This window comes from Zootoca vivipara, chromosome 4, assembly GCF_963506605.1.
Source record: "Zootoca vivipara chromosome 4, rZooViv1.1, whole genome shotgun sequence".
Taxonomy (NCBI): domain Eukaryota; kingdom Metazoa; phylum Chordata; class Lepidosauria; order Squamata; family Lacertidae; genus Zootoca; species Zootoca vivipara.
In genome coordinates this window covers 44,253,503-44,281,432 of record NC_083279.1, presented here as the reverse complement: position 1 = coordinate 44,281,432, position 27,930 = coordinate 44,253,503, and the positions used below count along the sequence as shown (strand labels likewise).

Genomic DNA, 27,930 nt, shown 5'->3' with positions numbered 1-27,930 from the left:
TCACTTGGAACTTGGAATCTCCTTGTGTATGTTTCTAGTTTAAGGACCAAAAAGCAAACTTGGATCACAGATTTATCTAGTCCTAGGTTTTATTCGCTAGAATATTTAATCCAGGTTTTCTTTTGAAGACTAAGTTGAAATGTGTACATTTATAATTTCTTTACTACCTGCTGCTTTATTGTGGTCTATCAATTTTTAAAATAATTATGTTGGTCAATTTGTTGGACATTATATTTACTTATATTTAGTGTCATGTGATATATTCCCTCAGAGCATTATTACATTATTAGCAGTTTCTGGGAAATGTTTGAGATTTTATTTTCCAAAAGAATAGTCTAATGAAAACCCATTAATATCAAATGTACATGTAGTATGTGGCTGAGTATGATTTGCCTAATTGCAGCTTTTTGTTCTCTATAATTGCAGGGATGCTTATGTAATTAGGGCTGTCTTATTGTTAATATTAATGGACTTGTTTTAAGGGGTTAGTTCATGTAGGTGATTCAGATTTTAAACTGGAGTGGCATTGCATTATCTCCCTGAGATAATCACACTGAAATTGTTAAAAACAACAACAAGCCACTTGAAACTTATATTAGACAGGCAGAATTAGCTTCTTTTATATACCGGGTAATGATGTGTCCAGTCTAAAACCAGCTAAACATCCAAACAGACTAGTATTTTGAGGTTGATTCACACAAGTCCTAAGAATCTAGTCAGGCCAGTAAACGGATGAATAATCAATAAAGGCATTTTATGTATTTACCATATCCAGTGCCCTAAACCCTTTGCTAAATCATAAATCAGGTCCTCCCTAACAAGAGGGCATGTGTTGCGGTGCGACCTGGCAACCAGACCCTGTGTTGTGGGTGGGAATGTTTGGATAGCCACAACACCCTATTGGAGGTCCCTTGATCCTGGGTGCAATTGGGCCATAGGGATGCCAGTCAATGTGATCAAGGAACCTCTATTTAAGCCCATGCACGTGTCCCTGAGCATCCTCTTTGGGGCTCTGCATTGGAACACCCGCCCACCTCTCCCTATATTTAGGACTTGCGCTTGACCTTGCTATGCCATCGTGTCTCGCCTGTCGTTGGGACAGGGGCACGGCAGGAATTTTCCCCACTTGGCTGATTGGCTGGTGCCACTTGGGTTTCGCCTGCCGTGTAGCAAATCGTCACAACTTGTAAGGTTGCGGATAGGCTCTGGTTCAGGTGATAGGGGTGGCAGGATGCCTAGCCATCCCTATGCATTGGGTATTCTGATAAAGGAATCCACGGACTCATGGTTGGTCTTCCCTGTGAGGGGTTGTGCCTGGAGCCTTGAGTCCAGGGGACATATGGGTGGAGGCCTAGCAGGGCTCCTGCTTGCCACTGTCCCAGGTGTTCACCTGAGGCTGACCTATGGTTGATGCCCAGGGTCAGCGCTGCCTGCAAGGGTACAGGGAGCTAGTCGAACCAGAGCCTCTATTATTTGCTATTTTTGGATACAGCTTGCCAAACCAGAAGAAAATCACATAAGGTGCACACTTGCTGGTCCACATTTTTCCAATTTACTTTTTAATTGGGCTATGATTTTTTTTAATACCTCTTGCCTAAAATCAAGTGGTGTTATTTCCACTTAGTTTCCTTCACCCATCTAACCAACTCTCTGTTAACAAAGGCATGATTTATTTTTACCAAATACATATTTTCTCCAATTTAGCTTGCATTATTCTATAGTTTGTACAGCTTTCCTCTGGCTCGTTTTCAGTACTTTAGTCAACAATATATTTCCTGTAACTTACATGACCCACATACTGACCTGAAAAAATTACTAATTCCTATTGCCTATGTATTTTCACGTGGGTGGGTGTGAAATGGTAGAATCTAGAATAATAGATCACACTGAGTGAAAAACAGAAGCTTATTCCATTTATATTCAAAAGCTTCTTTTGCTCCCTGCTGTGTAAGATGTTTTGTTGTTGCATTCTCAACAGTATACTTGATAAACATGTAGAGTCTGGCTGACTACTGTGGGAAACAGAACAGTAGATCAGCAGACTGTGGTCTGATACTGCAAGGCATCTCTCCTTTTCCAGTTAAATATAAATGCCATACAAAGTGTGTGTGTGTGTGTGTGTGTGTGTGTCAGTGTCACATTCTGAAATAAATACATTAGATATAATTACCATTAAAAATGTTTTTTTAAATTTTGGATTAAACAAGAGAATGTTACTTTTGGTGTAGCTCCAAGCCACAAACATAAGGGGATTCGGGGATTCTTACGTTTTTAATCAAGAAACATTGATATATGAATAGCATAATTTGCAGAGGTTGTTGCCTAAAAATTTGTGTGACTTTAACCCTGACTTCTCAACATATTTAAGCAACAATACTGAAGCTATGTAAAATTATCTGATGCAAAATAATTTATAGAAGTTAGGGAACTGGAACCTCCAAACTAAAAGTGATGGCACAATGCTTTGAGGCGGATTAAAAAGAAAGAAAACCCACAACGACACAACGATCTCAGTTTTCTATGGAGTACATGTTTAGAAGATTTTGTTAAGAGGTTCTAAAGATTTCAGCCTTTTAATGTTTGTTTCCCAAGGACTGCAACTGCATGTCACGAACAAAATTTTAGATTACTAATATCCAGTTAATGGAGTGATAGGGAGAATTGCTAGAGTTATAAATGTGGCAAGAAATGGGTCCAGTTCCCATACGTAATCTTATACCCTGCCTGTCCTTGACAGCAGACCTAGGGGGAAGGAGGTTGTAACTTCTTTGTTTCTGGTAGAGTAGTGGGGACAAGGAGTCTAAATTGGCCTTGCCTGCTGGGCTTTTAACTCACTTTTTACAACCCCAGCAAGTACCTCACCCATCTTAGAACTTCCATGAGACAGGTGGAGCCTGAGCCATGGGCAGTGCCATCCGCTGGTCTTACCTGATGTTGCTCCTCTCCCTGTTGCTGGGGAAACGGAAGTGGCTAATCAAAGGTTGTCTTGGGGCTTTCTCTGACCCTCAGCTGCTCTGCTCCTGGCAACAGCAAACCCATACCTTGAGCAACTCTCTCCAGATGGTGAGAAAAGTATTAATGGATTCTCCATGGGCAAATGACTTTGTTTAAAGGAGGTTGACAAAACCCTTGGCTTTTTGTATTGTACTCGAAATGTAAGTGAAAAATGCATCTCAAATACATGGCTATGTAAATAAATGACATTAGGTTCTTGAACATTTCCATCATTAAACTGTTTTGAATGTCAGTCTATTTTAGCCAGTATCCAAATAATCAGGAAATTACTTCAGTGAGACCAGGGATACCTCAGAGTTGTTTGCCTTGAACTGTAGCCTCTTGACCCTCTCTGTCACCTGGTAAACTTAATATTTCAGGGTGAGTGTGGGTGTCATTTTTTAAAAATACAACAATTTCACAGAGCTAGTTCAAGGCTTTGCATGCCCCTAAGTTGCAATTTGGATCCAAGGCTATAGAATTTAGGTATTAAGGGGCATAAGTGCTTTCCATACAGGAAATGATTTCATGTCTGCATTAAGTCTTCAGTTAATACTCAAGATTCATTGTGTTTCCTCCCCCCCTGCCCTCCTTGTTTCTTGACCTGTTTAGGACAAAGTCCACCATACAGCAAAGTCTGGTTTTCCCTGGAAATAAATTGTATACCTGCTGCACCAGAAAAAACTATACATGTTGAATGTGCTGTTCTGGTAAGATTACTTTCACTTATGGCCCAAAGAGATCTCTTAGCTGTGTATTTGGATAGGTTCATGTGATAATTTACATGCTCTCTTGGCTCTTGTCCTCCCTGGCTATGAAATATCTTGCAAGAAGGGACTGACTGGGTGGGTCCAGGGGATGGTTAATGCCTTCTTGTAGGGGGAGTTGATGCCCAGCACATTGAAGGAGGGGGTTGTAAAATGTACTGTAGAAGCCGTGCATTGGAAACTATAGCTAAAGTCAGTTTGGTGTAATCTGAAACTTGTCCGTGCTTATACTTGGGGTTTTTCTATACAAAGTTGTGCTTTCTTCTCCAGAGCACACTGGTTTAAGGTATGCGTATTACTTTGTAAGAACAAAAAACTTTAAATTACATACTGTATACACATTTTGAACAACACCATTGTTTCTCTCTGTGTGTTGCTCCCCTTTTAAAAGCTCTTCTTGCAGAGTATATGACCTAGTCCTGATTTTCAGTACAAATTGATTTGCCCCAAATTTAGAAACGAGGGAGAAAATTTTGAAGTCAACGTACAGTGAATGCCTTCCTAAAAGATATCAGATCCAGGAAAAATGCTCAAATTTAAGGAGGTAGTTTCTGTATGAAAAGAGTGGAAGAGAACAATTGTTAATGAGAATAATATTAAATGTGACTTGGTGTTTATCTGAAATCAAAACTCACAGTGGAACGTACTACAGTGTTCAGAATTGGGAAACCACAGGTCATAAACCCAATAATCCTGCTAAATGAGATCATGGTGTTCTGCAGAACTCCAGTGATGGCATGCTTTTAAAGAGCTGTGTTGGTGTGTCTGTGCCTTCGATAGCAGCCAGATTTTTATCGGACAGCATAAAAATAGCTGACAGATTATTTGACAGTTTTCTGTTTTACAGGTATTTTCCAATTATGGCTTTATTTCGGCAGGTTTAAGTCATTAATGCATTATGGAAAGTTAGTATCTGTTTATATAAGCTGCCTAGCAGCCCACATCTGCAGCTGAAACAGAAAGGTGTTTGTTTTAATATGCAAACCATTGCACTCTCTTTGACAGTAAGAGAAAATAGAACAGCTATTCAGGAAGAAATGGAAAAAACAAAACAAAAGTACCTACTTCCTATGTGCAATTTTGAAAACATTCTCTAAGAATGTATGTCGTTCTTGAAATGTGCTGTTAAAATATTAATAATAAGTGAGCATGCTGTGCATGAAAAAACAAACAAAATGTGTTTGTTGAGAGGATGTTCAAATGTGCTTAACTTTTGAAAATGAGGAGTGCAAATTTCAGTAAGGGCCAATTTCCATTTAATTTCTCTGCATACAAGCTCACATTGTGGGGAGGGCTGCATTTTGCATGGTAAAATACTGTGTAGGGATAGCCATACCAATATATTTTCTTAACACCATGTTTCTGCTTTCTGACGTGTGTACTGAGATAATGGGTTGGTTAATACCAATTACAAAAAAGACCACTCTAGTAAATAAGCATTGGAATGGCATGCACAAAACAACAATTGAAACCCAACAAAACCTTCTCTGTTACTGAGCTAACTTTTGGGAAACAAATCTATGTGCTTGTAAATATGATTACCCCAGAAGGAATGTAAGGAAAGTTTGGTCAAGAAATTCTCCTCATGCCCGAAGTAGGCTTGAATGTCTGTCTTGAGGGAAGAAATATTTGTCTGGAGTTTGAGAAGCAGAATCATGACCATGCTGTAGTTGAGCTAAGACCCCAGTGTGGATAAAGTACACGATCTGTTATTGGTTGTGGCTAGCAGCACTGAATGATCTGTGCCCCAGTAAGACTTGGGATTGTGTCATCCTCTAAAACAATGGAAAACTGATTTTGCAGGAGTTTGCTCCATCGTTTACCAATACATTTACCAATACATAATTGAATTGTAATGAGGAAAAGTAGAATGCAGAAAAGTAGAGATAATTAATGGGGGTTTCAAAGGAGCCTGTAGTAGCCAGTGCTAGAGGCAACTCACTTCTTTGCTTAATATTATTTTTGCTTAGTTTCAAGTTTAGCTAATAGATTTTTGCATGTTCTGAGGCTTCTCAAGGCCTGCTTGCCTTTTTGCCATCTTTTTAAGAGGATAAATTTCTTGCTTTGAATAGGTCCCGTTTTCTGTTTTTTAGGCTGCTGTTGGCCACTTTCTCTGAACCAGCCTTCTTGGGCCTGAACAGTTTATTTATATGGTTCCATCCCCTTTCTGCCCCTTCTTTTCTGTTTATTTCCTTGTGTGTTTCAGAATTCACTATTTCAATTTTAAACTCCCTCCCCATTTCCCCCTGAATTCATTTCCTGTTTGGCCCGTTCTGGATCCTATACACTAGATCCTGGATTCATCTTTCTCAGTTTCTCACCTTACTCCCCCTTGAATTATGATTTAGCTCCATATACTCTGCTCTGTAGCTTTTGTAGCAGAATTTTATTGTGTGGCCATAGGTTGTAAAAACAACATGAAATTTAAATGGTTATATAAATCATTTTGTAGTTTAGCAGCCTTGGCAGGGTAGCCAACAGCCCTGAGGGTCTCAGAGTCTACTTGCTTTATTAAATCCTTCTTGCCTCCAAAATAATTCAGTATATACTGGATTGGATCTGAACAAAATACTTTTTTTATTTTATTCCAGTAGCACCTTAGAGACCAACTAAGTTTGTCATTGGTATGAGCTTTCGTGTGCATGCACACTTCTTCAGATACACTGAAACAGAAGTCACCAGACCCTTATATATAGTGAGTAATACCCTCCCCATCTTCTCACTATATATAAGGGTCTGGTGACTTCTGCTTTAGTGTATCTGAAGAAGTGTGCATACACACGAAAGCTCATACCAATGACAAATTTAGGTGGTCTCTAAGGTGCTACTGGAAGGATTTTTTTATTTTGTTTCGACTACTGTAGATCAACACGGCTACCTACCTGTAACTGGATTGGATCTGGTGTACCTTTTGAGAATTTAAGAGTTCCTACTGTTTATTAAAGTGACTCTGATCCATTGGAAGCTCCCTCTGGTGGAAGATGCAGGAACAGTGGCTTATCTTGACTTCCCTCCTTCCCCCTACAGCCTCTGGGGCAGAGCTTTCCAAACTGTGTGTCATAACATGCAACACATCGACTGCAATGTGTAGGTGTGTTGTGAAAACATTCCCCATGTTCCTCCCGGGGCTGGAAAAGGGTTAGTTTAACCTCCAGTTTGCTAGTAAAACTGAATTACTGTGTCGTGAAATGACACATGTCTAAAAAGTGTGTCATCAACATGGAAGAGTTTGGAAAGCTCTCCTCTAGGAAAGCTCTGCTTCGCATGACGTTAGTCAGGGACTTAGGTAATAGTTCTGAAGTTCCTCCCTGGCTCACTGTCACCTCAGCTCCTTTCATCCTGGGGAAGATGGGTGGGCCTGTCGCCTGAGGGCCAGCCAAGAGCCCATATTTTTCACGTGGTTGTCCATCTGCAAATTGTGCCTTGGAAATCAAGGCATTTATAAGAGCAGTGGACTACTGGCATCCTTCCCAATCATTTTCTGTTTCTTAACAATTTAAAAACAGTCAATTTGCGCTGCCCCTTCTTCTTCTTCTTTTCCATTTAGTTTGCAAACTTTTACGAGAGGTCAGTACAGGATCATTTCCCTTTCCCTTGGATGATTGGTGAAGCTTTTGGTGTGATTTATTTATCTATTTCTTCATTTATTTCTGTTTTCAGCAAACAACAGCTACTTGATTTATTTGTCCATCAATTCATTTGTTTTCTCTTCTTTTCCCTTTAGACTATACAAGGTTCTCTTGGAGAATCCCCCACCTCCACCCTCCATGCTGTGTTTGTTTTTAATGCTTTTTATTCATTTCCAATTGTCCCCCCCCCCCGTTTTAGTCTGCTGGTTCAAAGTTTTATCCTCTGCTCTTCAGCTCTAGGCTATCTGCGATTTTATTGTGTTGAATTCTTTCAGTGCGGTATTATTAATATTATTAGTTTTCTCTACTCCCCCCTTCTAGGTCTGGTGTCCCCCCCCCCCCCGCGCGCGCTGAGCCTTACAAGGGGATGTACATGCAGCACTGAAACTTGCTAAGGGATGGACATGTTAAATCAGGCACCCCCAAACTTGGCCCTCCAGATGTTTTGGGACTACAACTCCCATCATCCCTAACTAACAGGACCAGTGGTCAGGGATGATGGAAATTGTAGTCCAAAAACATCTGGAGGGCCGAGTTTGGGGATGCCTGTGTTAAATCATCTGTTTAAGAATTTTTTTCTTGCTGGGTTGGGCTAATTGTTACTTAATAAATTGGTTTCACATTAAATTAAGTGACAGTCCTACTGATAACTTTATAAATGTACACCTATTCAATATAGTTTCAGAGCATATCATTATGGATGTAGAGAAACTAATAATGTTTATTTTTGTCAATTTAAATGAGAGGACATTTTCTCATAAACTTCAAACTGAGTTGGCATATTTATAATAATAATGTTTCTGAAATCGGAGTTGAGAACCACATCTTAAAGGTGGATTTTAATTTGTAGAAAATTGTGCACTTCACAACACCTGGCAGTGTTCTGTGAAACAACAATGGCTGATGAGGAAATATCTCAACTTTGAGAAGGCTGCTGTTAATCATTCTAACTAAAAGCTCTGTATAGCAAATAAATCAGATCAGATCATAAGAAGTAAGTATCAAAAGGAGAATAAACAGCTATGTCTAGTGTGAAAATATTTGATATGTACACAGTGACTGCAAAATACTACATTAATCAATTCTCTGGTGCATCACTAGGTGGCTAGCGTAGATCATAAAATATCTACTGTCTTCAAATAAACCTAGGAAGACTGAAAAATGGTCAGCAGAGGGCTATTCATTGAATGGCTAGACATGTGTTAATGTTCATGAAAATGAGTTGCCTATCATGTCAAATAGCAGAACATTTTTTTGTTAATTTGTCATTAGCTCAGTACTTTCTGTAAGCTTTAAACATAAAACCATCCCATTGAATATTATAGGCCTAATGCCAAATGCATAAATTAATGCAGTTGAAAGTTGATTTAAAACAGTAGTAGTGACTATTCAATAAAACCGGGTGTGTGTTGAAATGCTATCTGAAACTCAACAACTAATTTGCTGAATAAGATGTTGAAATGGAGACAAGTTTTGTTTCACTGGCGTAAATGTGCAGTAACTCTCTTTCAGTGTCTGGAACTGCTCTGGGCTTATGCATTTTTTCTGAGAGCTAAATTAAATGCATCATAAGGTTTAAAACAACTAGGGCTGGGTGGGAGATAAAGCTAGGGAAATAACAGTTTGTTTTTTGAAGGGAAAAAATCATCATCATTGTGTTTGCTCAGCAGGAGTTCTTAATATGAGGCAAACATCTACAGTTTGGTTATTCAGCAAATTTCCTGTTGTTGGAAGCAGATTTTGACATACGATTTTTCAAAAAGTTGCTTGGATTTTACCACATTTCTTTACGTTAGTACAAAGTTAATTACTATAGCAATATAAAATGTTGTTGCAGCATTGTGCAGGTGCCATGGAAAACCAAGCATTGAAACTGCTAACTAGGGAAAGAAGAACTCTGAGGCAAGAAGTTGACCTGGCTTAGATGAACTTTTGCTCCTTTTCACCCCTGTAATTCTATGGCCTTCACTACTTCTTGGTAATTGAATGATACTTTATTGCAGGCATCCCCAAACTGCAGCCCTCCAGATGTTTTGGCCTACAACTCCCATGATCCCTAGCTAACAGGACCAGTCTTGGGGAAGATGGGAATTGTAGTCCAAAACATCTGGAGGACCGAAGTTTGGGGATGCCTGCTTTATTGCAACAAGGCCTCAAACCAAAATACGTATTTATTTTATTAGATATATCTATAACCTAGATTCCTTAGTTATTTTAAATATAATTTTGTAGTACCCTGTTTTACAGGCTTTCTTTTAGGACAATGACTGTGTGTGTGTGTGTGTGTGTGTGTGTGTGTGTAAAGAGACAGTTCAAGAGTCCTTTGCAACGTACACATTTGAAGATATGTGTTCAATTCAATGATATTTCTAAAAATTCTGTATTTCACTTCATCTGTTATTTAAAAAACACACTTGTGAATAAGTTTGCAGCGTATTATGTTTTAAGTGGCTCAGAGTAATATGTTGAGTGCTTTCTAGTGTTTCCCCACACAAACTTCTGTAGTTTAGATAACAACCAGTAGAATTTAAACTACAATACTAACACTGTAACAACTTTGCATGGAATCTTTGCAATTAAGCCCTAAGGGGCAAGAATGCATAGGAAAAGGTCTCTGCTTTCCAAATGTTGGGGAAATATTCCATATAAAATTTAATAGGAGTTCAATTAAACATGCTAAATGAGGACCACTTACGAAGGAGCTGAATGTTGGCAGATGCAGAGATGTTAACAATTTGTGTAGACCACACTTTCTTTGTGAAGCAGTTCTTTAATTAATATATGCAGAAAACTGCAGCATTCTGAAATTCTATAATTAGTTAAAAAGTGGAAGAAAATGTGAGACAGCTTTGCTACTTTCCCGACACATTTTTCCTGAGCCAATTATCTTATCACTTGGTTTATTTATTGATAGCTGAAAAATATTAAAGCTATAAGCATGCAGCTTAAAACCCCAAAGGGTGCAGAGCAGTGTGAAAAAATGTCTAAGATAGGGTTGCCATACGTCCAGAATTTCCCAGACATATCTGGAATACTGGAGTCAGGCGGAAATCGCAAAAATGGCTGGGAAAATCCGAACATATGGCAACCCATGTCGGCAGTGTCGTTTTTGGCAATTTCCCTTAAAAATAGCTCAAAAACTTATTTTTTTGCAAATTTGCCAAACATTTTGTGAATTTTTGAGCAAAACTTAAAAAAGTTCAACTGTTCTGTCTGGATTTTCACTGTCTGAAATATGGCAACCCTATCTAAGAGCTCCCTCTGGACCTAGCCAGAGACCCATCAAGCAGGCATTCCTGTTTGGAAACCCACAAGTAGGATACAAAGGCAACAATCTTTTCTCAACATTTCCACCCTTCTCCAGCACCTAGTATCCCTAGTATTCATCAAGAGCTTCCAGGTGCATTAGCTAAAACCCCTGACAAGTACGATATTTTCAAGCTTCACTCAACAATCCCAGTAGCACGGTTGAAATTTGTCTGCTTTGCTTTGTTTATGATTAGTACACCGTTTCATTGAATAAGTACTGAAAACATTGTTTTTCATGGGCTTTGTTTTTCATTGGCTACAATGTGGCAGGGAGATTATGTGCAGCAGATCCAGGCTGGCATAGAACTCCTGGGTTCTCCTCAGCAAATGAAAGGGCCTTGGGTTCAGTGAATCCATTACTGTCTCTATTCTCCCCATCCCCCAGAATGCTCATTTCAGGGACATAATAATAATAAATAATAATAATAATAATAATAATAATAATAATAATAATAATAATAATTTATTTGTACCCTGCCCATCTGGCTGAGTCTCCCCAGCCACTATGGGTGGCTCCCAATCGAGTATTAAAACAGTATAGCATTAAATATTAAAAGCTTCCCTAAACAGGGCTGCCTTCAGATGTCTTTTAAAAATAGGATACTGTAATCCACTTTCCATTACTTTCAATGGGAAAGTTCGCTTCAGGTTAAGCACGCTTCAGGTTAAGTATAGACTTCTAGAACCAATTGTGTTTGTAAACCGAGGTACCACTGTAAATTATTTCTAAAAATATGTATGGTATCAGATTATTCTAATTTCTGTGAGGACAAGCGAGTCCTAGGTTACAAACTGAACTCTCTCCAATGCAAGAACAAGAACAAGATACATTTCTTGCTTTAGGAGGTGCTGTTGTCACCAGAAAAGAAAAAGGTTTCACTTTTGTTTTTGCATGCATGTGGTATGCATTGGTTCTGTTCCTCTTCACTAGGCCTCAAAGCACTGGAAGAAAATATAGAGCAACAAAAAGGGCCTGAAAGTATATGTGCTGTCGTGGCAATCAGAAAAGTGTTATGAAAGAAAAAAAGAAATGAAAATATTTTAAACATTATGTGAGGGACAGGGACTATCGCGAAGTCCCTCCCCTCCTGAGTTCCAGCCCAGCCCAGAGCCCGGCTGAAAGCAGGGAAAGCTCCAGCTCAAGTGGGGAAACAGGAAGTGGTGTCCAAGGCTCTAGCAGGGTAGAGGAGCCATCGTCCCAGGTGGGACAGGAAGGAGGAAGAAAGGGGGGCAGACCCATCCCCCCAACTCCGGAATTGCGCAAAAAGCATAGGGGAAAGAGGATGGGTCTCCCCAAGTTGTTATGCTGGCGAAAGACGCGCCAAACGCCATTCGGAGGTACTGATTCAAGCTGAAAAGATGTGTCTCTGTAAATAGCTCTACCTTTAGCACTGTAAATACGCAGCACCAATAAAAAGATAAAATGCAGAGCGGTGTAGAGTCGTTACTCTGAAGTAGTCCCATCCGGCCACTGTGACAGCTACCTCCGAATCTTTTTTTGGGCTACTTTGGAGTTGCCGGGATGAGCGCGCCAGAAGCGGAGAAATGGCGGCAGATTGCGGAGAAAGCCCAGCAGGACCTGCAGCAACTGGCGTTGCAGGCACAGGGGGAATTAAAGGCGGCTAAGCAAGAAACGGAGAAAGTCAAAGAGGACAGGCACAACCTTGCTGAACAGGTGAGAGCACTTCAGGAGAAAGAGCAGCAGTTAAGGGCGGTAGCCGTGGACCTCCAAAACAAGTTGGATGCAGAGAAAAACAAGGGAGGAGGGGGAGCCCAACTCCAAGTGCTGCCAGGAAGGAGAGCAGGGACCCTAGTAAGCAAGTTCAATGGAGACCCGAGGGAATATCATGGCTTTGAGACTGAGATCGTGTATGCTCTTGAGCTGCACCATGATGAGTTCCCTGATGATGGGCACAGAGTAGCGTTTATTGTGGAACACCTTACCGGGGCAGCCAGGGAGTGGCTTAGACTGTTAATCGCGACAAAAAATCCTTGCATGAAGAATGTCAAACTATTTTTAGAGGCTTTAAAAACCATGTATGCGTCTGATAGCCATATGGACCAGACCAAAGAGGAACTGCATAATTTACGACAAAGAACAATGACAGTTCGTGAATATTGGTCAAGATTCACCATGCTGGTGCACAGACTGGGGTGGGAACTGCACTCGCCTCCGATGGAAGCGGCGTTCTACCTGGGGTTGAATGAGGATGTGAAAGATGAGCTCTCGAGAGGTCCAAAGCCCAGTAATATGGATCAGCTGAGCAAAGCGGCTCTGGCGATGGGGGTGAGACAGGAATCCCGGTGGAACGACAAGCAAGCAACGCGTGCAAAGCGGGCTTGGTTCCCACGGTCGCAGGAGAAGCCACTCCCCCAACAGCCATCTCACGCCATGCCAGGGGCCAGCCAAGACCAGGAACCCATGCAAATTGATAGCGCGCGCGCGGGGGCTTTTCAAACCCCAGCGGCGCCAAGACGCAAGGAGGGAAGAGGCGGGAATTGCTTTCTCTGCAACTCCCCTCAGCATCTCGTCAGAGACTGCCCACATCGCAGGGAATGGCAAGGAAAGGCGGGAACGGTTGTGCCCTCCCCCACTGACGCAGCACCACAGCAGGGAAACGAGACAGCCTGGCTGCAGGAGACAAGGGGCAGCAGCCAGGCGCAATCGGCAAACAACAGCCCCAACCCACCCACCCGCACAGCGAGGAACAGCGCCAGCCCACCCCCCCCCCAGAGCAGGGGTGGTTCTAGAAGTGACGCTAACGCTCCCTAATGGGTATCCCCTGACGGTCCTCGCGTTAATCGATTCGGGGGCGTCGGCCAACTTCTTTTCGAGAAACTTTGCAGAAGCGCACCAGATCCAACGTCTGCAGCTGGATTTTCCCCTGCACGTCTCCACCATTGACGGCAGGGAGTTGCTGGGAGGGGCCATCACCCACCAGACCCCCCCCCATGAGAATGACGGTGGGGCGACACTCAGAGACACTGGCATTCAACGTCACCACCATCTCAGACCCCCCCCATCGTCTTGGGCATGAGCTGGCTGGCGCGCCATGACCCATCCATCAGTTGGCACCAGAGATGCATCACGTTTGGATCGGACTTTTGTCTGGAACATTGCATGCAGCACCAACCAGGGGAGGGGCCTCCAATAGCCACGGTGGCCACCATGCACGTCAAGGGGGGTGAGGCGATACCCAAGCCGTACTGGGACCTGCAGGAGGTCTTCAGTGAAGCGGAATCCGACCACCTGCCCCCGCACAGGTCGTTTGACTGCCAGATCAACCTGGTGCCGGGGGCCACGCTACCCCCAGCCAAGCTGTACTCCATGTCAGATCAGGAGCTGGAGGATCTGCGTGCGTTTATAGACAAGAACCTCAAGAGGGGGTTCATCAGAGAAAGCAAGGAAGCAGGGGGCAGCCCGGTCTTCTGGGTGGACAAGAAAGACACGCAACAGCGCCGTCTGGTGGTGGATTTCAGGCGCCTGAACAACATGACAGAACCGGTGGCTTTCCCAATGCCCAGAGTGGACGATCTGCTGACAGCGGCACGCAGGGGCAAGATCTTCACCAAGCTCGACCTGAGGGGGGCGTACAACTTGATCAGAATCCGGGAAGGCGATGAGTGGAAGACCACGATGTTCACGCCTCTGGGCTCTTTTGAATATCTGGTGATGCCCTTCGGTTTGCAAGGGGGCTCAGCATGCTTCCAGGCCTTCATGCACCACGTCCTGGGGTCCCTCCTCTTCAAGAAATGCCTGGTCTTCCTGGATGACATCCTTATTTACTCCAATGACCCAGAGCAGCATGTGAAGGATGTCAGGGAGGTGTTGCAGCGCCTGAAGGAGCACCACCTGTATGTGAAGCTGGAGAAGTGTAAGTTTCACACCAAAGAGGTGGACTTCCTGGGCTACAAACTGTCAGACAAGGGGCTAGCGATGGACAAGGACAAGGTGCAGGCCATCCTGGACTGGCACAGCCCCAGGACGCGCAAAGATGCCCAACGCCTACTAGGCTTCGCCAACTTCTACAGGAAGTTCATCAAGAACTTCTCGCGGGTAACGGCTCCCATCACTGACTGCCTGAGAGGCAAGCAGAAGTTCAGGTGGACACAGGAGGCGCAAGCAGCGTTCGAAAGCCTCAAGAGGGTGTTCGCTTCAGACCAGAACCTGTTCCACGTGGTGCAGGATGCGCCCCTACGCGTTGAGACCGATGCTTCAGACAGAGATTTGGGAGTGATCCTGTTGCAACTGGATGCCAACAGAGAGTGGAGACCCTGTGCCTTTTTCTCTAGAAAGCTGACACAGCCAGAACACAACTACACGGTGTTTGATAAGGAACTTCTCGCGATCCATTCTGCGTTTAAACACTGGAGACATTTCCTGGTGGGCGCCAAGCACCCCATTCAGGTGTGCACGGACCACAAGAACCTGGAGTTCTGGAGAACAGCCAGGGTGCTCAACCAGCGGCAGATACGGTGGGCAGAGTTCTTCTCGCACTTCAACTTCTCCATCCACTACATACCGGGGGAGCAGAACGTCAGGGCGGATGCCCTATCCCGCAAGCCGGAGTACATGGAGGAGGAGTTGCCACCGGCACCCCGACACATTTTCCCCCCATCAGCATGGTCCTGCGGAGCAGCAGTGGTGAGCGAGGCAGAACTCACAGCACTGACGGCAGCAGATGAGTTTGCCACCCGCATCTTCAGAGAGCTGCGAGGGGGGAGGGAGCAGGCAAAGGACTTTGCAGCACGCGGGGGGGTCCTTTTTTACAGGGGAGCCCTGTATCTGCCCACCAACCAGCTCAGAGGTAAGGTCCTCAAGCAGATGCACGACAACCCGACGGCGGGTCATTTTGGAAGGGACAAAACCACTCACCTAGTCATGAGACACTTCTGGTGGCCAGGGGTGCGGGAAGATGTTCGGGACTATGTAAGGGGCTGTGACGCCTGCCAGCGAGCAAAGGTGGTCAGAGCACCACCAGCAGGGTTGCTGGAGCCATTAGCCACACCGCACAGGCCGTGGGAAGTAGTGTCCATGGACTTCATCACCGACCTGCCATCGTCCAGGGGCAAGACTGCAGTGTTGGTGGTGGTGGACCTCATGTCCAAAATGTGCCATTTTATACCGTGTGCCAGGGCGGTCTCTGCAGAAGAGACGGCCAAACTGTTTGTTGACCACATATTCAGACTGCATGGATTACCTTTGAGAGTTATTTCGGATCGAGGCCGCCAATTTGTTTCCAGGTTCTGGAGGCGGCTCATGAACCTCCTGCAGGTGGAGGTCAGCTTGTCGACAGCTCGGCACCCGCAGACCAATGGACAGGCGGAGAGGGTCAACGCCATTCTGCAGCAGTACCTGAGATGCTACGTCAGCCAGAGGCAAACGGACTGGGTGGATCGCCTGCCACTAGCAGAATTTGCCTACAACAATGCGGTGCACGTCTCCACAGGGGTGTCGTCCTTTAAGGCCAACTACGGGCGCGACCTCAGATCTTTCCCGGAGAGGGAGGGGGAGGAGGAGGAGGAGGGCCCACAGGCAGAGGATTGGGCAGAGGACCTGGAGACGGTGCACCAGCAGCTCAGAGAACACTTAGAGAGAGCCAAGGAAGCGTACAGGAAGGGGGCAGATCGCCACAGGCGACAAGGGGAGGTCATCAGGGTGGGGGACAAAGTTTGGTTGTCCTCGGAGGGCCTTCCCACCAGAGGGAGGTGCAAAAAGCTGGCACCCAGACGGCTGGGCCCCTTTACAGTCACGCAACAGGTAAACCCGGTGGCATTCAGGCTGGCACTGCCAGAGGACATGAGGGTGCACCCAGTGTTTCATAGATCGCTGCTGTCGCCGTACAGGGAAAGTAGCAGGTTCCGAGGCAGCGAACAGCCCCCCGAGGGAGGGGGGGAGAGAGGAGGCAGGGAGCCACTCAATGAAGCAATGGCCATACTTGATTCACGAAGGGGGGTGGGGGGCCTGGAGTACCTCATGGCATGGGAGGATGCCCCGCCATCCCAGAATGAATGGGTCCCAGCCACTCAGATACGGGAAGAATTCTTGGTGGAAGAATTCCACGCCCTCTTCCCACACAGGCCCAAACCCTGGCACATGGAAAGGGAGGGGGAGGGAGAAGGGGAGGAGGTCGCAGAGAGCAGTTCGCCATGGAGATGGGAAGCGGAGTTTGAGGACCCGGAGGAAGAGGTGTGGGCGTCTCCGCGGTCCACCCGGTCAGAGGAAGAGGTGGACTGGCAGCAGATTTTCACCCCCACCAGCTCTGAGGCCACGGACTTTTTGGGATTTCAGTCTTCCCAGGAGGAAGGAGGGAGCCAACGGGACTGGGGGGAGGTATTCACACCAACCGGCTCGGACAGCACGGAGTTTTTAGGCTTTCAGTCGTCGCCGACACCCGTGCAGCCTCTCGGGAGGGGAGAAGGGGGGCTTGGGAGGGGGGTGGATGTGAGGGACAGGGGCTATCGTGAAGTCCCTCCCCTCCTGAGTTCCAGCCCAGCCCAGAGCCCGGCTGAAAGCAGGGAAAGCTCCAGCTCAAGTGGGGAAACAGGAAGTGGTGTCCAAGGCTCTAGCAGGGTAGAGGAGCCATCGTCCCAGGTGGGACAGGAAGGAGGAAGAAAGGGGGGCAGACCCATCCCCCCAACTCCGGAATTGCGCAAAAAGCGTAGGGGAAAGAGGATGGGTCTCCCCAAGTTGTTATGCTGGCGAAAGACGCGCCAAACGCCATTCGGAGGTACTGATTCAAGCTGAAAAGATGTGTCTCTGTAAATAGCTCTACCTTTAGCACTGTAAATACGCAGCACCAATAAAAAGATAAAATGCAGAGCGGTGTAGAGTCGTTACTCTGAAGTAGTCCCATCCGGCCACTGTGACACATTAAATGCTGTAAAACAGTCTTTAAAAGGTGAAATAAACTAATTTAAGCATATAGTAGTAGCTAAAGTGGTTAACAGACCACACAACATCAGTGTGAGGAAATACATAAGGTCTCATGGGCAAAACATGGGAGGTGGAGTAAGCATGTTGCATAGCAAACAATGATGAATGACAAGTTAAATTTCAGTTCCTGTTTGGATACACTATATTTTTAATATGCTACCGTGTTTCTCATATTATAAGACATGTCTTATATTTATTTTTTCCTCAAAAAACACACTATGGCTTATTTTCAAGGGATGTCTTATTTTTTCCTCCTCCTCCTGCTGCGGCCGGCATTGCTGCTGCGCCTATCACTATGTCTTATTTTCGGGGTATGGCTTATATTCATTGAATGCTTAAAAATCCTGCTATGGCTTATTTTATGGGTATGTCTTAAAATATGAGAAACAGGGTAGTTGTGATAATTTTGTTGTTGTTGTTTAGTCGTTTAGTCGTGTCCGACTCTTCGTGACCCCATGGACCATAGCACGCCAGGCACTCCTGTCTTGCACTGCCTCCCGTAGTTTGGTCAAACTCATGTTCGTAGCTTCGAGAACACTGTCCAACCATCTTGTCCTCTGTCGTCCCCTTCTCCTAGTGCCCTCAATCTTTCCCAACATCAGGGTCTTTTCCAAGGATTCTTCTCTTCTCATGAGGTGGCCAAAGTATTGGAGCCTCAGCTTCACGATCTGTCCTTCCAGGGAGCACTCAGGGCTGATTTCCTTAAGAATTGATAGGTTTGATCTTCTAGCAGTCCATGGGACTCTCAAGAGTCTCCTATGCCCGTTAAAATTGTCCATAGTTATATTTTATGTTTCTAAAGTAACAGAATGACTTTCAATCTGGAAAAGAAAAAAGAAGTGCTAATGTAGCATTTTTTCCAAAAAATTCTGGTTTTCCCCCGAAAAGAACCGGATTTTTTCCCGAGCTTCAAAATTCCTGGAAATTTTACATCTCTAGTGGAGACGCTCCTTCAGGTATACAGGGACGAGGCTGTTTAGGCTCCTACCTGTGAAATAACCACCAGCACCAGCTCAGCACCCGTGGGATAATCTGTGGTTAGGGCAGGTCCTCTGCTGTAAGGGAAAAGGCACCTCTGCTCAATCTTATCTTCCTCCTGTAAATGGATCTGGCGAGTAGCATTGCTCTGCTCATAGATGTTAGCAGGTGTTTAGACTCTTGCCAGGTTTGTCGAACAGGATTTCTTTAAAAATAATGAATTGTTTCTTAACTCTTGGCTTCAGCTCCTTTTACAAAGTTTTGCTATGAAGCCCTTAGTGGTAAAAAGTTAATGGGACTCTAAAATTTGTTTACAGCAGTAAAATGATTCATCTGAGCTTTAAAGTATTTCATTGCAACCTTAAAATGTGTCTTATTGATGCAAGGCTAGTGAATGATTTAGGTGGATATAACTCTGCCATCTGTAAAACATTAAATGTTTTAAATGCATATTTAGTCTAAATTGCCGTTTTCTGTAAATGCAAGGGGTCTTATGAAGGGCAGCAGGCAAAGATATACCACACTCTTCGTAAGGCAGTAAATTTCCTGCCTAAGCTTTATTATTGTTATCTTTCTCATTTATTTACACACATACCCCACCCCTTCCTGTTTTATTATACTATACATAAATAGAATGATCCATATTTTCCACAGAACTATCCTTAACTCCGTTGCTGTCGGTGTAGCGTTTTATTTGTTTATAGGGGCATCTCAATGAAAGGACTGGATCTTCCCTTTGAACCATATTTCTAAAGCAAATATTATGGTGTTGTGATCATTTATTTATTTCTTTTGCTAAGTAATGAGGGCTGAGAACAAAAATTGAAGGTTATTTTGCTATACTGTGTGAGATAAAACCTATTTGCTTCCTAGTTTTGATTGTCAGAGAGGAGTTAGCGGTAACTGTTTCTTGCTATGCAGTGGCAAGGATCTGTGGCCAGTAGTTTGTACTGTTGTTGTTATTGTTATATGATTTGTAAGCTGCTTTGAGGCTTAAGGAAAAGGCAGGATATAAATCCTAAAGTGTGTGTGTGTGTGTGTGTGTGTGTGTGTGTGTGTATCTGTGTATCTCCTTTCCACAATATATAATAATTATATATATTATACCGTAATAATTATGTGTGTAATTTATTATTTTATTATTCACACCTCTGTGCTGCTTTTCAGTATATAGGCTTCCAAAGCAGTCTACAAATATTAACATGCTATTGTATCAGTAAAAGTGAATACAATGAGAAGTTAAGTTGAACTAAGTATATATATATATACACATACACACACTTGCCTTTGCACAGTGCTCTCTGCAGTCCTCCTCCCACCTATTAATGTAGAAAAGTGAGAATGTAAACTCCCCCTCCCTTTCTATGGTCATCCCATGCCTACTGTCAGTTTTACATATGAACCACCTCAAACGCTAGGAGTAATCCTTGTTATATATAAATAATCCTTGATTTTTTTCTTTTTTCTTTTTGCTTTCTGAGATTTAAATGTTTAGAACCCTCCTAAACTTCCCTGTGTTCTCATGATACAGTGGAGCTTTCTCAGCATCTCAGACTCCTTCATCACCACCAAGGGTGTTGGGACTTGTAGTTTTAATTCCTCTGTGCCCAGTCCATTAAACTAGGAGGAATTAAAATTAAAGATTCCAGAAATCCCAGAAGCAGAAGGAAGGAAGCTGATGGCAGGCACATTGCTGGGAAAAGCAGGCACCAGCATTTGGACTGAGCCTGGTCTTTCTGAGAGGTCTCAGAAAAACCCTGAGACCCCTCACATCCTGCCCTGCCTGGATTTTCTGATAAAGCTCAGGAAGACTGGAGCTGTTCTGTATTGAGGTGAAATTTTTTATAGAATAGAATAGAATAATTTATTGGTCAAGTATCAACAATACTTGGAATTTTGCTTCGACTACATTGCAATGTATAAGGCATCAAGTGATGAAAATGCATGCATTAATCGACCCTAAAACTGAACTTGAGGCTACTTTTCACCTATTACAAACCTCTTTTCATCTTGTAAAATCGTATCAAACATCTGAATTGTATCAAGACTTGTTAATTTTTGCATATTCTCACTTGATGTTTGGCCTAGCAATGAGTCAAAGGGGAATTCTGTAACTGGGTTTAATATTGGGATGAAGTGCTTTCCTCCATCCTTTGATTTTCTGAGTTTGGAATGGGACTGAGCTTCCTCGCACTTGCTGTACTGAAGCAACTATAGGAGCACTTATTTGGCATCTCTCCTGGTTGAAATAATGCCTGTTTCTGTGAGGTCCCCATGGAATGTCTCTTGAGCACAAAAGTCAGGAGTTGCTTTTTTAGCATGGGTTGTTATTTCTTCAGTACCCACAAATATTCCTGACAGGTAGATGGCCTCAGGCTTGAACACCTCTTGCTGTGATGCTTGTACCGTTTTGTGGCAATTTCTTTCATTCTCTTGTGGCATCTGTGGATATGCTTTCACCACTACTGTATGATGATGCATTCAGCAAACAGATCTGGCAAAGTGGATGTAAAGCCATACATAAAACAATAAGCATTGTTTTCTTGACATGTTTGGTAAAGGCTAAGGACACATGGTCTTTCTTTCTTTTCTAGGATACTGTTTGCATTGGAATTCCTGTAACCAATCCCACAGCTGATATTCTGGAATTAGAAGTGGAGCTAATAGATTCTGTTACACTTAATGGTGAAAGAAGCCTTGTTCTCCAGCCAAAAGAAGCATTTCACTATGAAGTAAAGTACTCTCCAGCTGTTACTGGAGATTCGGATGGAAGGTAAGATCTACAGTTGTGGCTGCTAGAACAGAGTTTCTCTAGATCTATCGTCCTTCTTGTCACTTTAGCAATATTATTTAATTGCCTTTATTCTACTTTTTCCATGAAACATCATTTTAATAAAGCTTGCACTTCGCTGAGCAGAACTGACTTAAAAACGAAGAATGGATTTTAGTCATTTTCTGTAGTTGGAGCTGCTTTCTCATGCTGCCTTTTCAATATTCATGTTAACTTCAGATTGATAGCTAAATTATTTTTCATATGTTATTTACTATAAATGATGTGATCCAAGACTTTTGCTTCAAGATTTCTGTGAACTAAAAATAATTTACAGCTTAATGAATATGGAGGGCATTTAAATTAAAGATGTCTAATCACGGCGGAAACCTGAGTGAGGCTGCAGTATAATAATTAGAATCAATAAGATTGCTGACCTTTTGAACTTGGTTCCTGCCTTATAGCATGTTTTCATAGTCTTCAGCTGAACCAGACTACTGAACTCTGCCATACTCTTATGTCACTTATTTATTGGATGCTTAACTAAACTTCTAATATGAAGTCATGTCTAATAGAGCATCATGGCAAGGGGAAGACCAGAACATAATGGCAGAATAACAACCACCCTGGCCTCATCCATTGGCCAATAAAGGGGCAGCTGTTTCAATGTTTGCTTTCTATTACTACTACTACTACTACTACTGATCCCCATTTCTTTTTGTTGTGATCCCCTCCCTCCGCCTGGTAGTAGTTGAGGGAAGTAATGAGAATAACGCTTCTGTGATGAGCTTTTCCATCACCTTTATGAATGGCCCCAGCCCTCACAGAACACCACAACCTTTAGAACTGTTGCGCACAGCAAAGTCATTTTATTCACAACTTCATATATCTCTCATTTTAGTGTTGTATTCCAGTCAGAGAAGCATGGAGAGTTTTGGTATGCGCTGAAACTGAAGGCACAGAGACCTCGGTCCCAAACATTGCCTATAGCAGAATGTGAACTTGGAAAGTAAGTGTAGGATTGTTCCTTACTTTAGTTCAAATATGCTGAAATATGAAATAGTAGTGCAATATATTATTATATAATATGTTCTTGTCTTCCTCATCTGACTACCTTGGTGTTTTAGAAGAGATTGTTTTAGAGGTGACTGCAGGGGAGTTTGAATGATTGGAGCCAGTTAGGTCATCAGCTTAGCTTGGTTGATGCCTGATGAGCAATGTGTGCATCAGTATAAAACTGGAGTGATTCCCTTAATCATTCGACTCTGTTAAAACTCTGTACAGACTTTAAATGTGAAGGATACTTTGGACATTCTAGTTCAGAGTCACTACTACTCTATCTCTCCATTTACTTGACAAAGACCCCTTGAATATTGCCTCGTAGCCCAGGTTCTGCAAATATACCATATAAAAGAAAATAACTGAAGTTACACAGGTTGGGAGAATAGGTCTCAGGTATTTTCTGTTATTCCTCCATAAGGACAAATAGTACTTTGTGCTTCAATAACTTTTGCTCTGAGAGGTCCTGCTCACATGATGAAGATTGCCATCGTGTTGCGAGCTGCAACATCTTATGAATGCTTCAATCACAGCAGGGGGAGAGAGCAGCGGAAATCACATGGCCTGTAAATTTTTCTTCGACTAAATCTTTACTATTATAAAAAATTGGTGGAGATAAGGAGTCTGCAGTAAGGTCACTGCACCCCTTCTCTCTCTCTCTCAGGTATAATTCAGTCATATTGTTTCTCAGAATGAGGTCTTTGTGGGGACTGTGAGGATGCAATCAGGTACAGCAACGTGCTTGCAATCACAGTTTTCCATCATAGACCTTTAGCTTGTCCCATCTAGCATCTGCTTTTTTCTTTGCTCTTGTCCTTTGATTTATAGTGACATTTTTATTAATTGAAACCATTATGAAATTATAGCACAATCCAGATAAAACCAATGTTGTAATACCAGGTGACCTTTACCTTGGAAAACAGTTTTTTTATTAAAAAAACCCCACTGCATCTTTTGTACATGCATTTTCAAGAGTTGCAAGAGCATTGAGAAAGAAGTACATATTTTTGGGTAGTGCATATGCTGATTTAAAAAATATGGTTTTAGTTTCATAAATTATTAAAGGTTTAAAAGGTTTTTTGTTTGTTTGTTTTAAAAGACCACCACAACCACAACATAGAGCAGAGTACCTAATTTATATGTAAGCTTAAGGGTTGATAATTCTGCCTCAGTCTTAAATACAAAGGCTGCCCAAAGAGCAATTGGTAGTTAACACATGTGGACAAAAAGCTGGGAGTGAAAAGGGGTGGATGAATCTGTTTTTAAGCATAGAGTGGTCATCTTGTTTGAGTCCTCAAGGTTACACAATGATAAAGAGGAATTGCAGGTCTATGGCATTAAATCAAATGCTATTGGAGGAGTCAGTTAATTACAAGTTTCCCTTGCAGTTTTTTTCATTGAAAGGAAATACAGGTATCATCATTTATAGTTTGGGTATCATTAATTTTTGTACGGTTTTACTGAGGGTAGACTCTGTAGCTTTTATGGACTCTGTTATATGGCTATTTGTGATCTTTTCTTGTTATATTTCTGTTTTAACAGTTCTATAATTGATACATAGCTTTATTTATTTATATTTATTGTATTTATCTCCCTTCCTTTAACAGAGTCCAGGGCAATGTACAACCAAGGATAAAGTACAAAATTACATACGTGATAAAAAAAATACAAAACTAAAATATTCACAAAGCTATGTGCCTACTTCTTTAGGGAGAATGCCACCCCATCTAGAACAGGCTGTCACACTAATAAATGAAATACTCTCAATTCACCCTATGGTGAAAACTAGATCAAAGGTATAATCTATGTGTCGGGCCACAATATATTACTACCGTGTTTCCCCCTTTTTAAGACGTAGCCATAATATAAGACATAGCAGGATTTCTAAGCAGTTGCGCGATATAAGCCATAACCCGAAAATAAGACATAGTGATAGACCCTTCCCACCTCCCGCCAGCCAACTCTCCCCCATAAAAATCTCTCCCCATTTTACTGTCGCTCCAAAGACACGTATTTCTTTTAAAAGCTTGTAAAAATGCACCGTAGAGCCGTTCCTGCAGCCTCGTGATTCCCCCTCCTGTTTCTGTAAGCATTTTTTAAAATACCTGTAAAAGGATTCCAAAATATATTTTTTTTAGCTAGGCTGTGTGAGCTCTGCTTGCTTGGTGAAGAGGAGAAAAGTGGCATTTGCGGTGGGGAGAAGATGAAAGCACGAGGGAAAAAAGAGGGGCGATTGAAGACGCTGCCTTCCCCTTTAGGGAGAGACTCTGTGTGCGCGTCTCTCTCTCCCCCCCCCCCCCGCCTCTCTCTCTCTCTCTCTCTCTCTCTCACACACACACACACACACACATACACACAGCCCACCTCTCGCTTCCCCCCACCTTTCCCCCTTTTAATAGCCTTTTAAAAAGTGAGGATTCTTTTTTCTTTCCATTGCTTGTCTGTAGAGCTTCCCCTTTAAGGATTTGTACCGGTACCGGGATCGCTGCCGGTGGCGCAGTCCTTGCCCTGGGGATTAAGGACTTTCCCCTTCTCGCTGTTTAGGAGCTGCTAAACACTGCCCTACACCCTACACAAAAGTTAACATTTTGTGGGTAAGAGAAACACGGACGGGTTGTTAGGACCAGCAGATTATCTCACCCCGCTTTCTGCTGGCTCAATTGCTACTTAATTGCTACCATTTACCATCTTAATTGCTGCTCAGCTGGCTGCTTTGTTTTCTACAGTATCTCAGCCGGTAGCCTCTTTGCTATCAGTGCTACAAAGTGCTACATTGTTGGAACTTTCGCTCTTAAGTCTTGGGCAGTTGGCTGGCTGGTAGAGATCCTTATTTGCTTTAGTATAGGCTACTGCTACGACTGCATCACACAGATAGATTCCATTATACTGTACTGGTTTAAATTTAAGAAGCTCCAGTGTAGCAGATTGCTATTAAGTGAGTCCCCACCTGGGAGGGGAGAGAGAGAGAGAGCAGCCCTTCGGAGGAGCTCCTTCCCTCCCTCACGAACATCCCAGGGCCGGGGAGAGAGGGCTGGGCCAGCGATGCACACACCTCCCTTCCCTCAGACTCCCTCTCATGGAGCTTGGTGGTGGCTGTTGCCCGTCATTTTCTTTCAGTCAAGAGTCCTGCCCCGCAGGGAGACAGGGAGAAAGAGGGGCACTGCTCCTGATGTAATAAAAATACCAGTAAGACATTCCCTGAAAATAAGCCACCCAGTGTTTTTTTGAGGAAAAAAAGTGATAAGACGGTGTCTTAAAATGTGGGAAAGACGGTATTAGTCTTGAAAAGAGAGCTACATTGATTATAAATCTGTTAGGTGTCAATTTAATAATAGAGGAACAGTGATCACTTGACATGTTAAAATTGATTTATGAATTCTATTCAGTGCCTATTACTGGTATTTAAATATTGGTACAGCTATAGCTCGAGAAGAGGGGATTCATTGGTAGAGTGAATATTTAGTTTGCTTAAGGCCCCTGTTGATCTAGGCTGACAATTAAAAGATTTTAGATAGCAGGTATAGGAAATATTTGCTTAAGATCCAAGAGGGCAGCTGCTCGTAACAGTAAAAAGTTTTGTTCTGCATTGATCATTACATTACTTTCTAAATACACAAGAATAATCTTATCAGATTATTCAGTAGAACCTGAATCAATCCCAGTACTTAATAATGATGTAGTAACATGACTTTTTATGCTTGTTGCAGATGGGTCCATCAGCATATCCTTCTAGCTAATCCTACATACGAAATTCTGGAGCTGAACTATATGAATAGCAATTCAGCCCATTTTATTATGGAGATAGACCCCGAAATCCCTGTAAGTTGAAGAACAAAATTATTTTATTATCATATGAGAGGGTACTATGCAGGAATGTAACAATTATGGAAAATATCTGGTGTGGTGGCTTTATATGTTAAAGGCAACAAAACTCTGGGCAAATAGAAACGACAGAGCATGTGCTTCTACAGTGCCTGTGTTACAGAGACATTCATACTAGCTTCATCTAACCATTACTGCATAAGTATCCTGGGTGCACAGGACAATTCTTTACCTTCTTGCTACTTTCAGATACCAACCCTGCTACAACATACAACGTTGCCACATTCTGCACAGCAGTGCTCAAAATTCGTTGGCCGATGACCTGTGTCACAAACTAGATTTGATGAGCACTCATATCAGAGTGCTCTGTAGACTGATAGCTATAGTCTTATATATGCTAACCTCTTATGCTCTGCCACTCCCATCTAATGTTCCTAACCCTTCTTTTAGACTTTCCTTGCTTCCTTTAGATTTTTATAGACTTTTAATTCTTTTTAGTTTTTCAAATCGTTTTTCAGATTTTAAATGACTGTACCCCACCCCCTCCTTATGCTGGTCTGTGACCATAATAAAGATTTGGTTTGATTTGTATATTCAGATTGTATTCTGAAGCTTTTTGAGCAACAAGGAGTAGTCTCTAGACAGAACTTAATAATCTGATGTTGAGAAAGCATGCAGTAGCCAGTTATTTTTAAAAGTCAAGACAGAGGCCCAAGACGCTGGAAAGAAGCAAATATACCATAGTGGAGCATTGATATAAGGAACTAAGATCCCCAGGAAAGATGTAAAGAGAGGATGTAACATGAATCTCAAAGAGCTGGACTGTACAACTATCTTAATAATAAAGTATCAGAGTACAGAGAAGGATGAATCCCAAAGATGCTAGAAATGATTACCAGCGGTTTAAGGAAAGATTAATCCAAACTTCATAATGAGTAGATTCTAGGTGTTGCCCTCTAAAAGTGTCTTTACTTTTGGAAAGTTAAGAATATTCCTTTTAAAAAGTGTTCAGGGTTATACTTAAAGGTAACTCCATTGAAAGATGGCCACTACTAGAAGGAGCATAGCGGCATTCCTGGGGAATGAAAACATCAATTATGACAGTTGAATAGATGTTGTCACTGAAGATCTTATCCATTTTCCTGTCATGCATTGAGCACTATTTTGGGACTCTTGTTGCCATAGCAATAGGACCCAACCTGCTTAAAAGATAAGAATACTAGTATGAATCCAACAGCTTTTAGAAACAAGTGGGTTTAAAATCTTTCGCACTAAATATTGATTATTTTTGCATGTTTGTTTTTACAACATCCTTATGAATAATGATGACATATAAACATCAGATAATGAATTGGATAAGCTGAATGGAGGGAAACAATTGCTAAATGTCCTCAACAGTTTGTGATCTATAGAAGTCAAAATTCATTATCATTAACTCCAATCCATCTCTGGGTTAATGATCTGACCATAATATGGATGAACCTGTTAGAGCTCTTGCAGAATCTTTCTACAGTAAATAATATAATGAATCAAGATTATAGAGTTTGGCTACTTGCACAAATGCTGGTTTGTGAAATGATTAGTAACAGAGAGCAGCCAGCTTTTGCTTATTTTATAATGAGGTGTTTAATATACTTTAGGATTGAATATACTGAATACAATAAA

General features: G+C 42.6%; 1 protein-coding gene across 2 annotated transcripts in view; it reads left to right on the top strand.

Moving 5' to 3' along the window:
- Positions 1–27,930, top strand: part of CFAP47 (cilia and flagella associated protein 47) — a 194,532-nt gene that overhangs the window by 105,707 nt on the left and 60,895 nt on the right. For both annotated transcript variants that reach the window (XM_060273534.1, XM_060273533.1), the window contains exons 51-54: positions 3,607–3,704; positions 21,209–21,387; positions 22,286–22,393; positions 26,151–26,262. In XM_060273534.1, the coding sequence (XP_060129517.1) occupies positions 3,607–3,704; positions 21,209–21,387; positions 22,286–22,393; positions 26,151–26,262 (497 nt within the window). The remainder of the gene's footprint in view (positions 1–3,606; positions 3,705–21,208; positions 21,388–22,285; positions 22,394–26,150; positions 26,263–27,930) is intronic.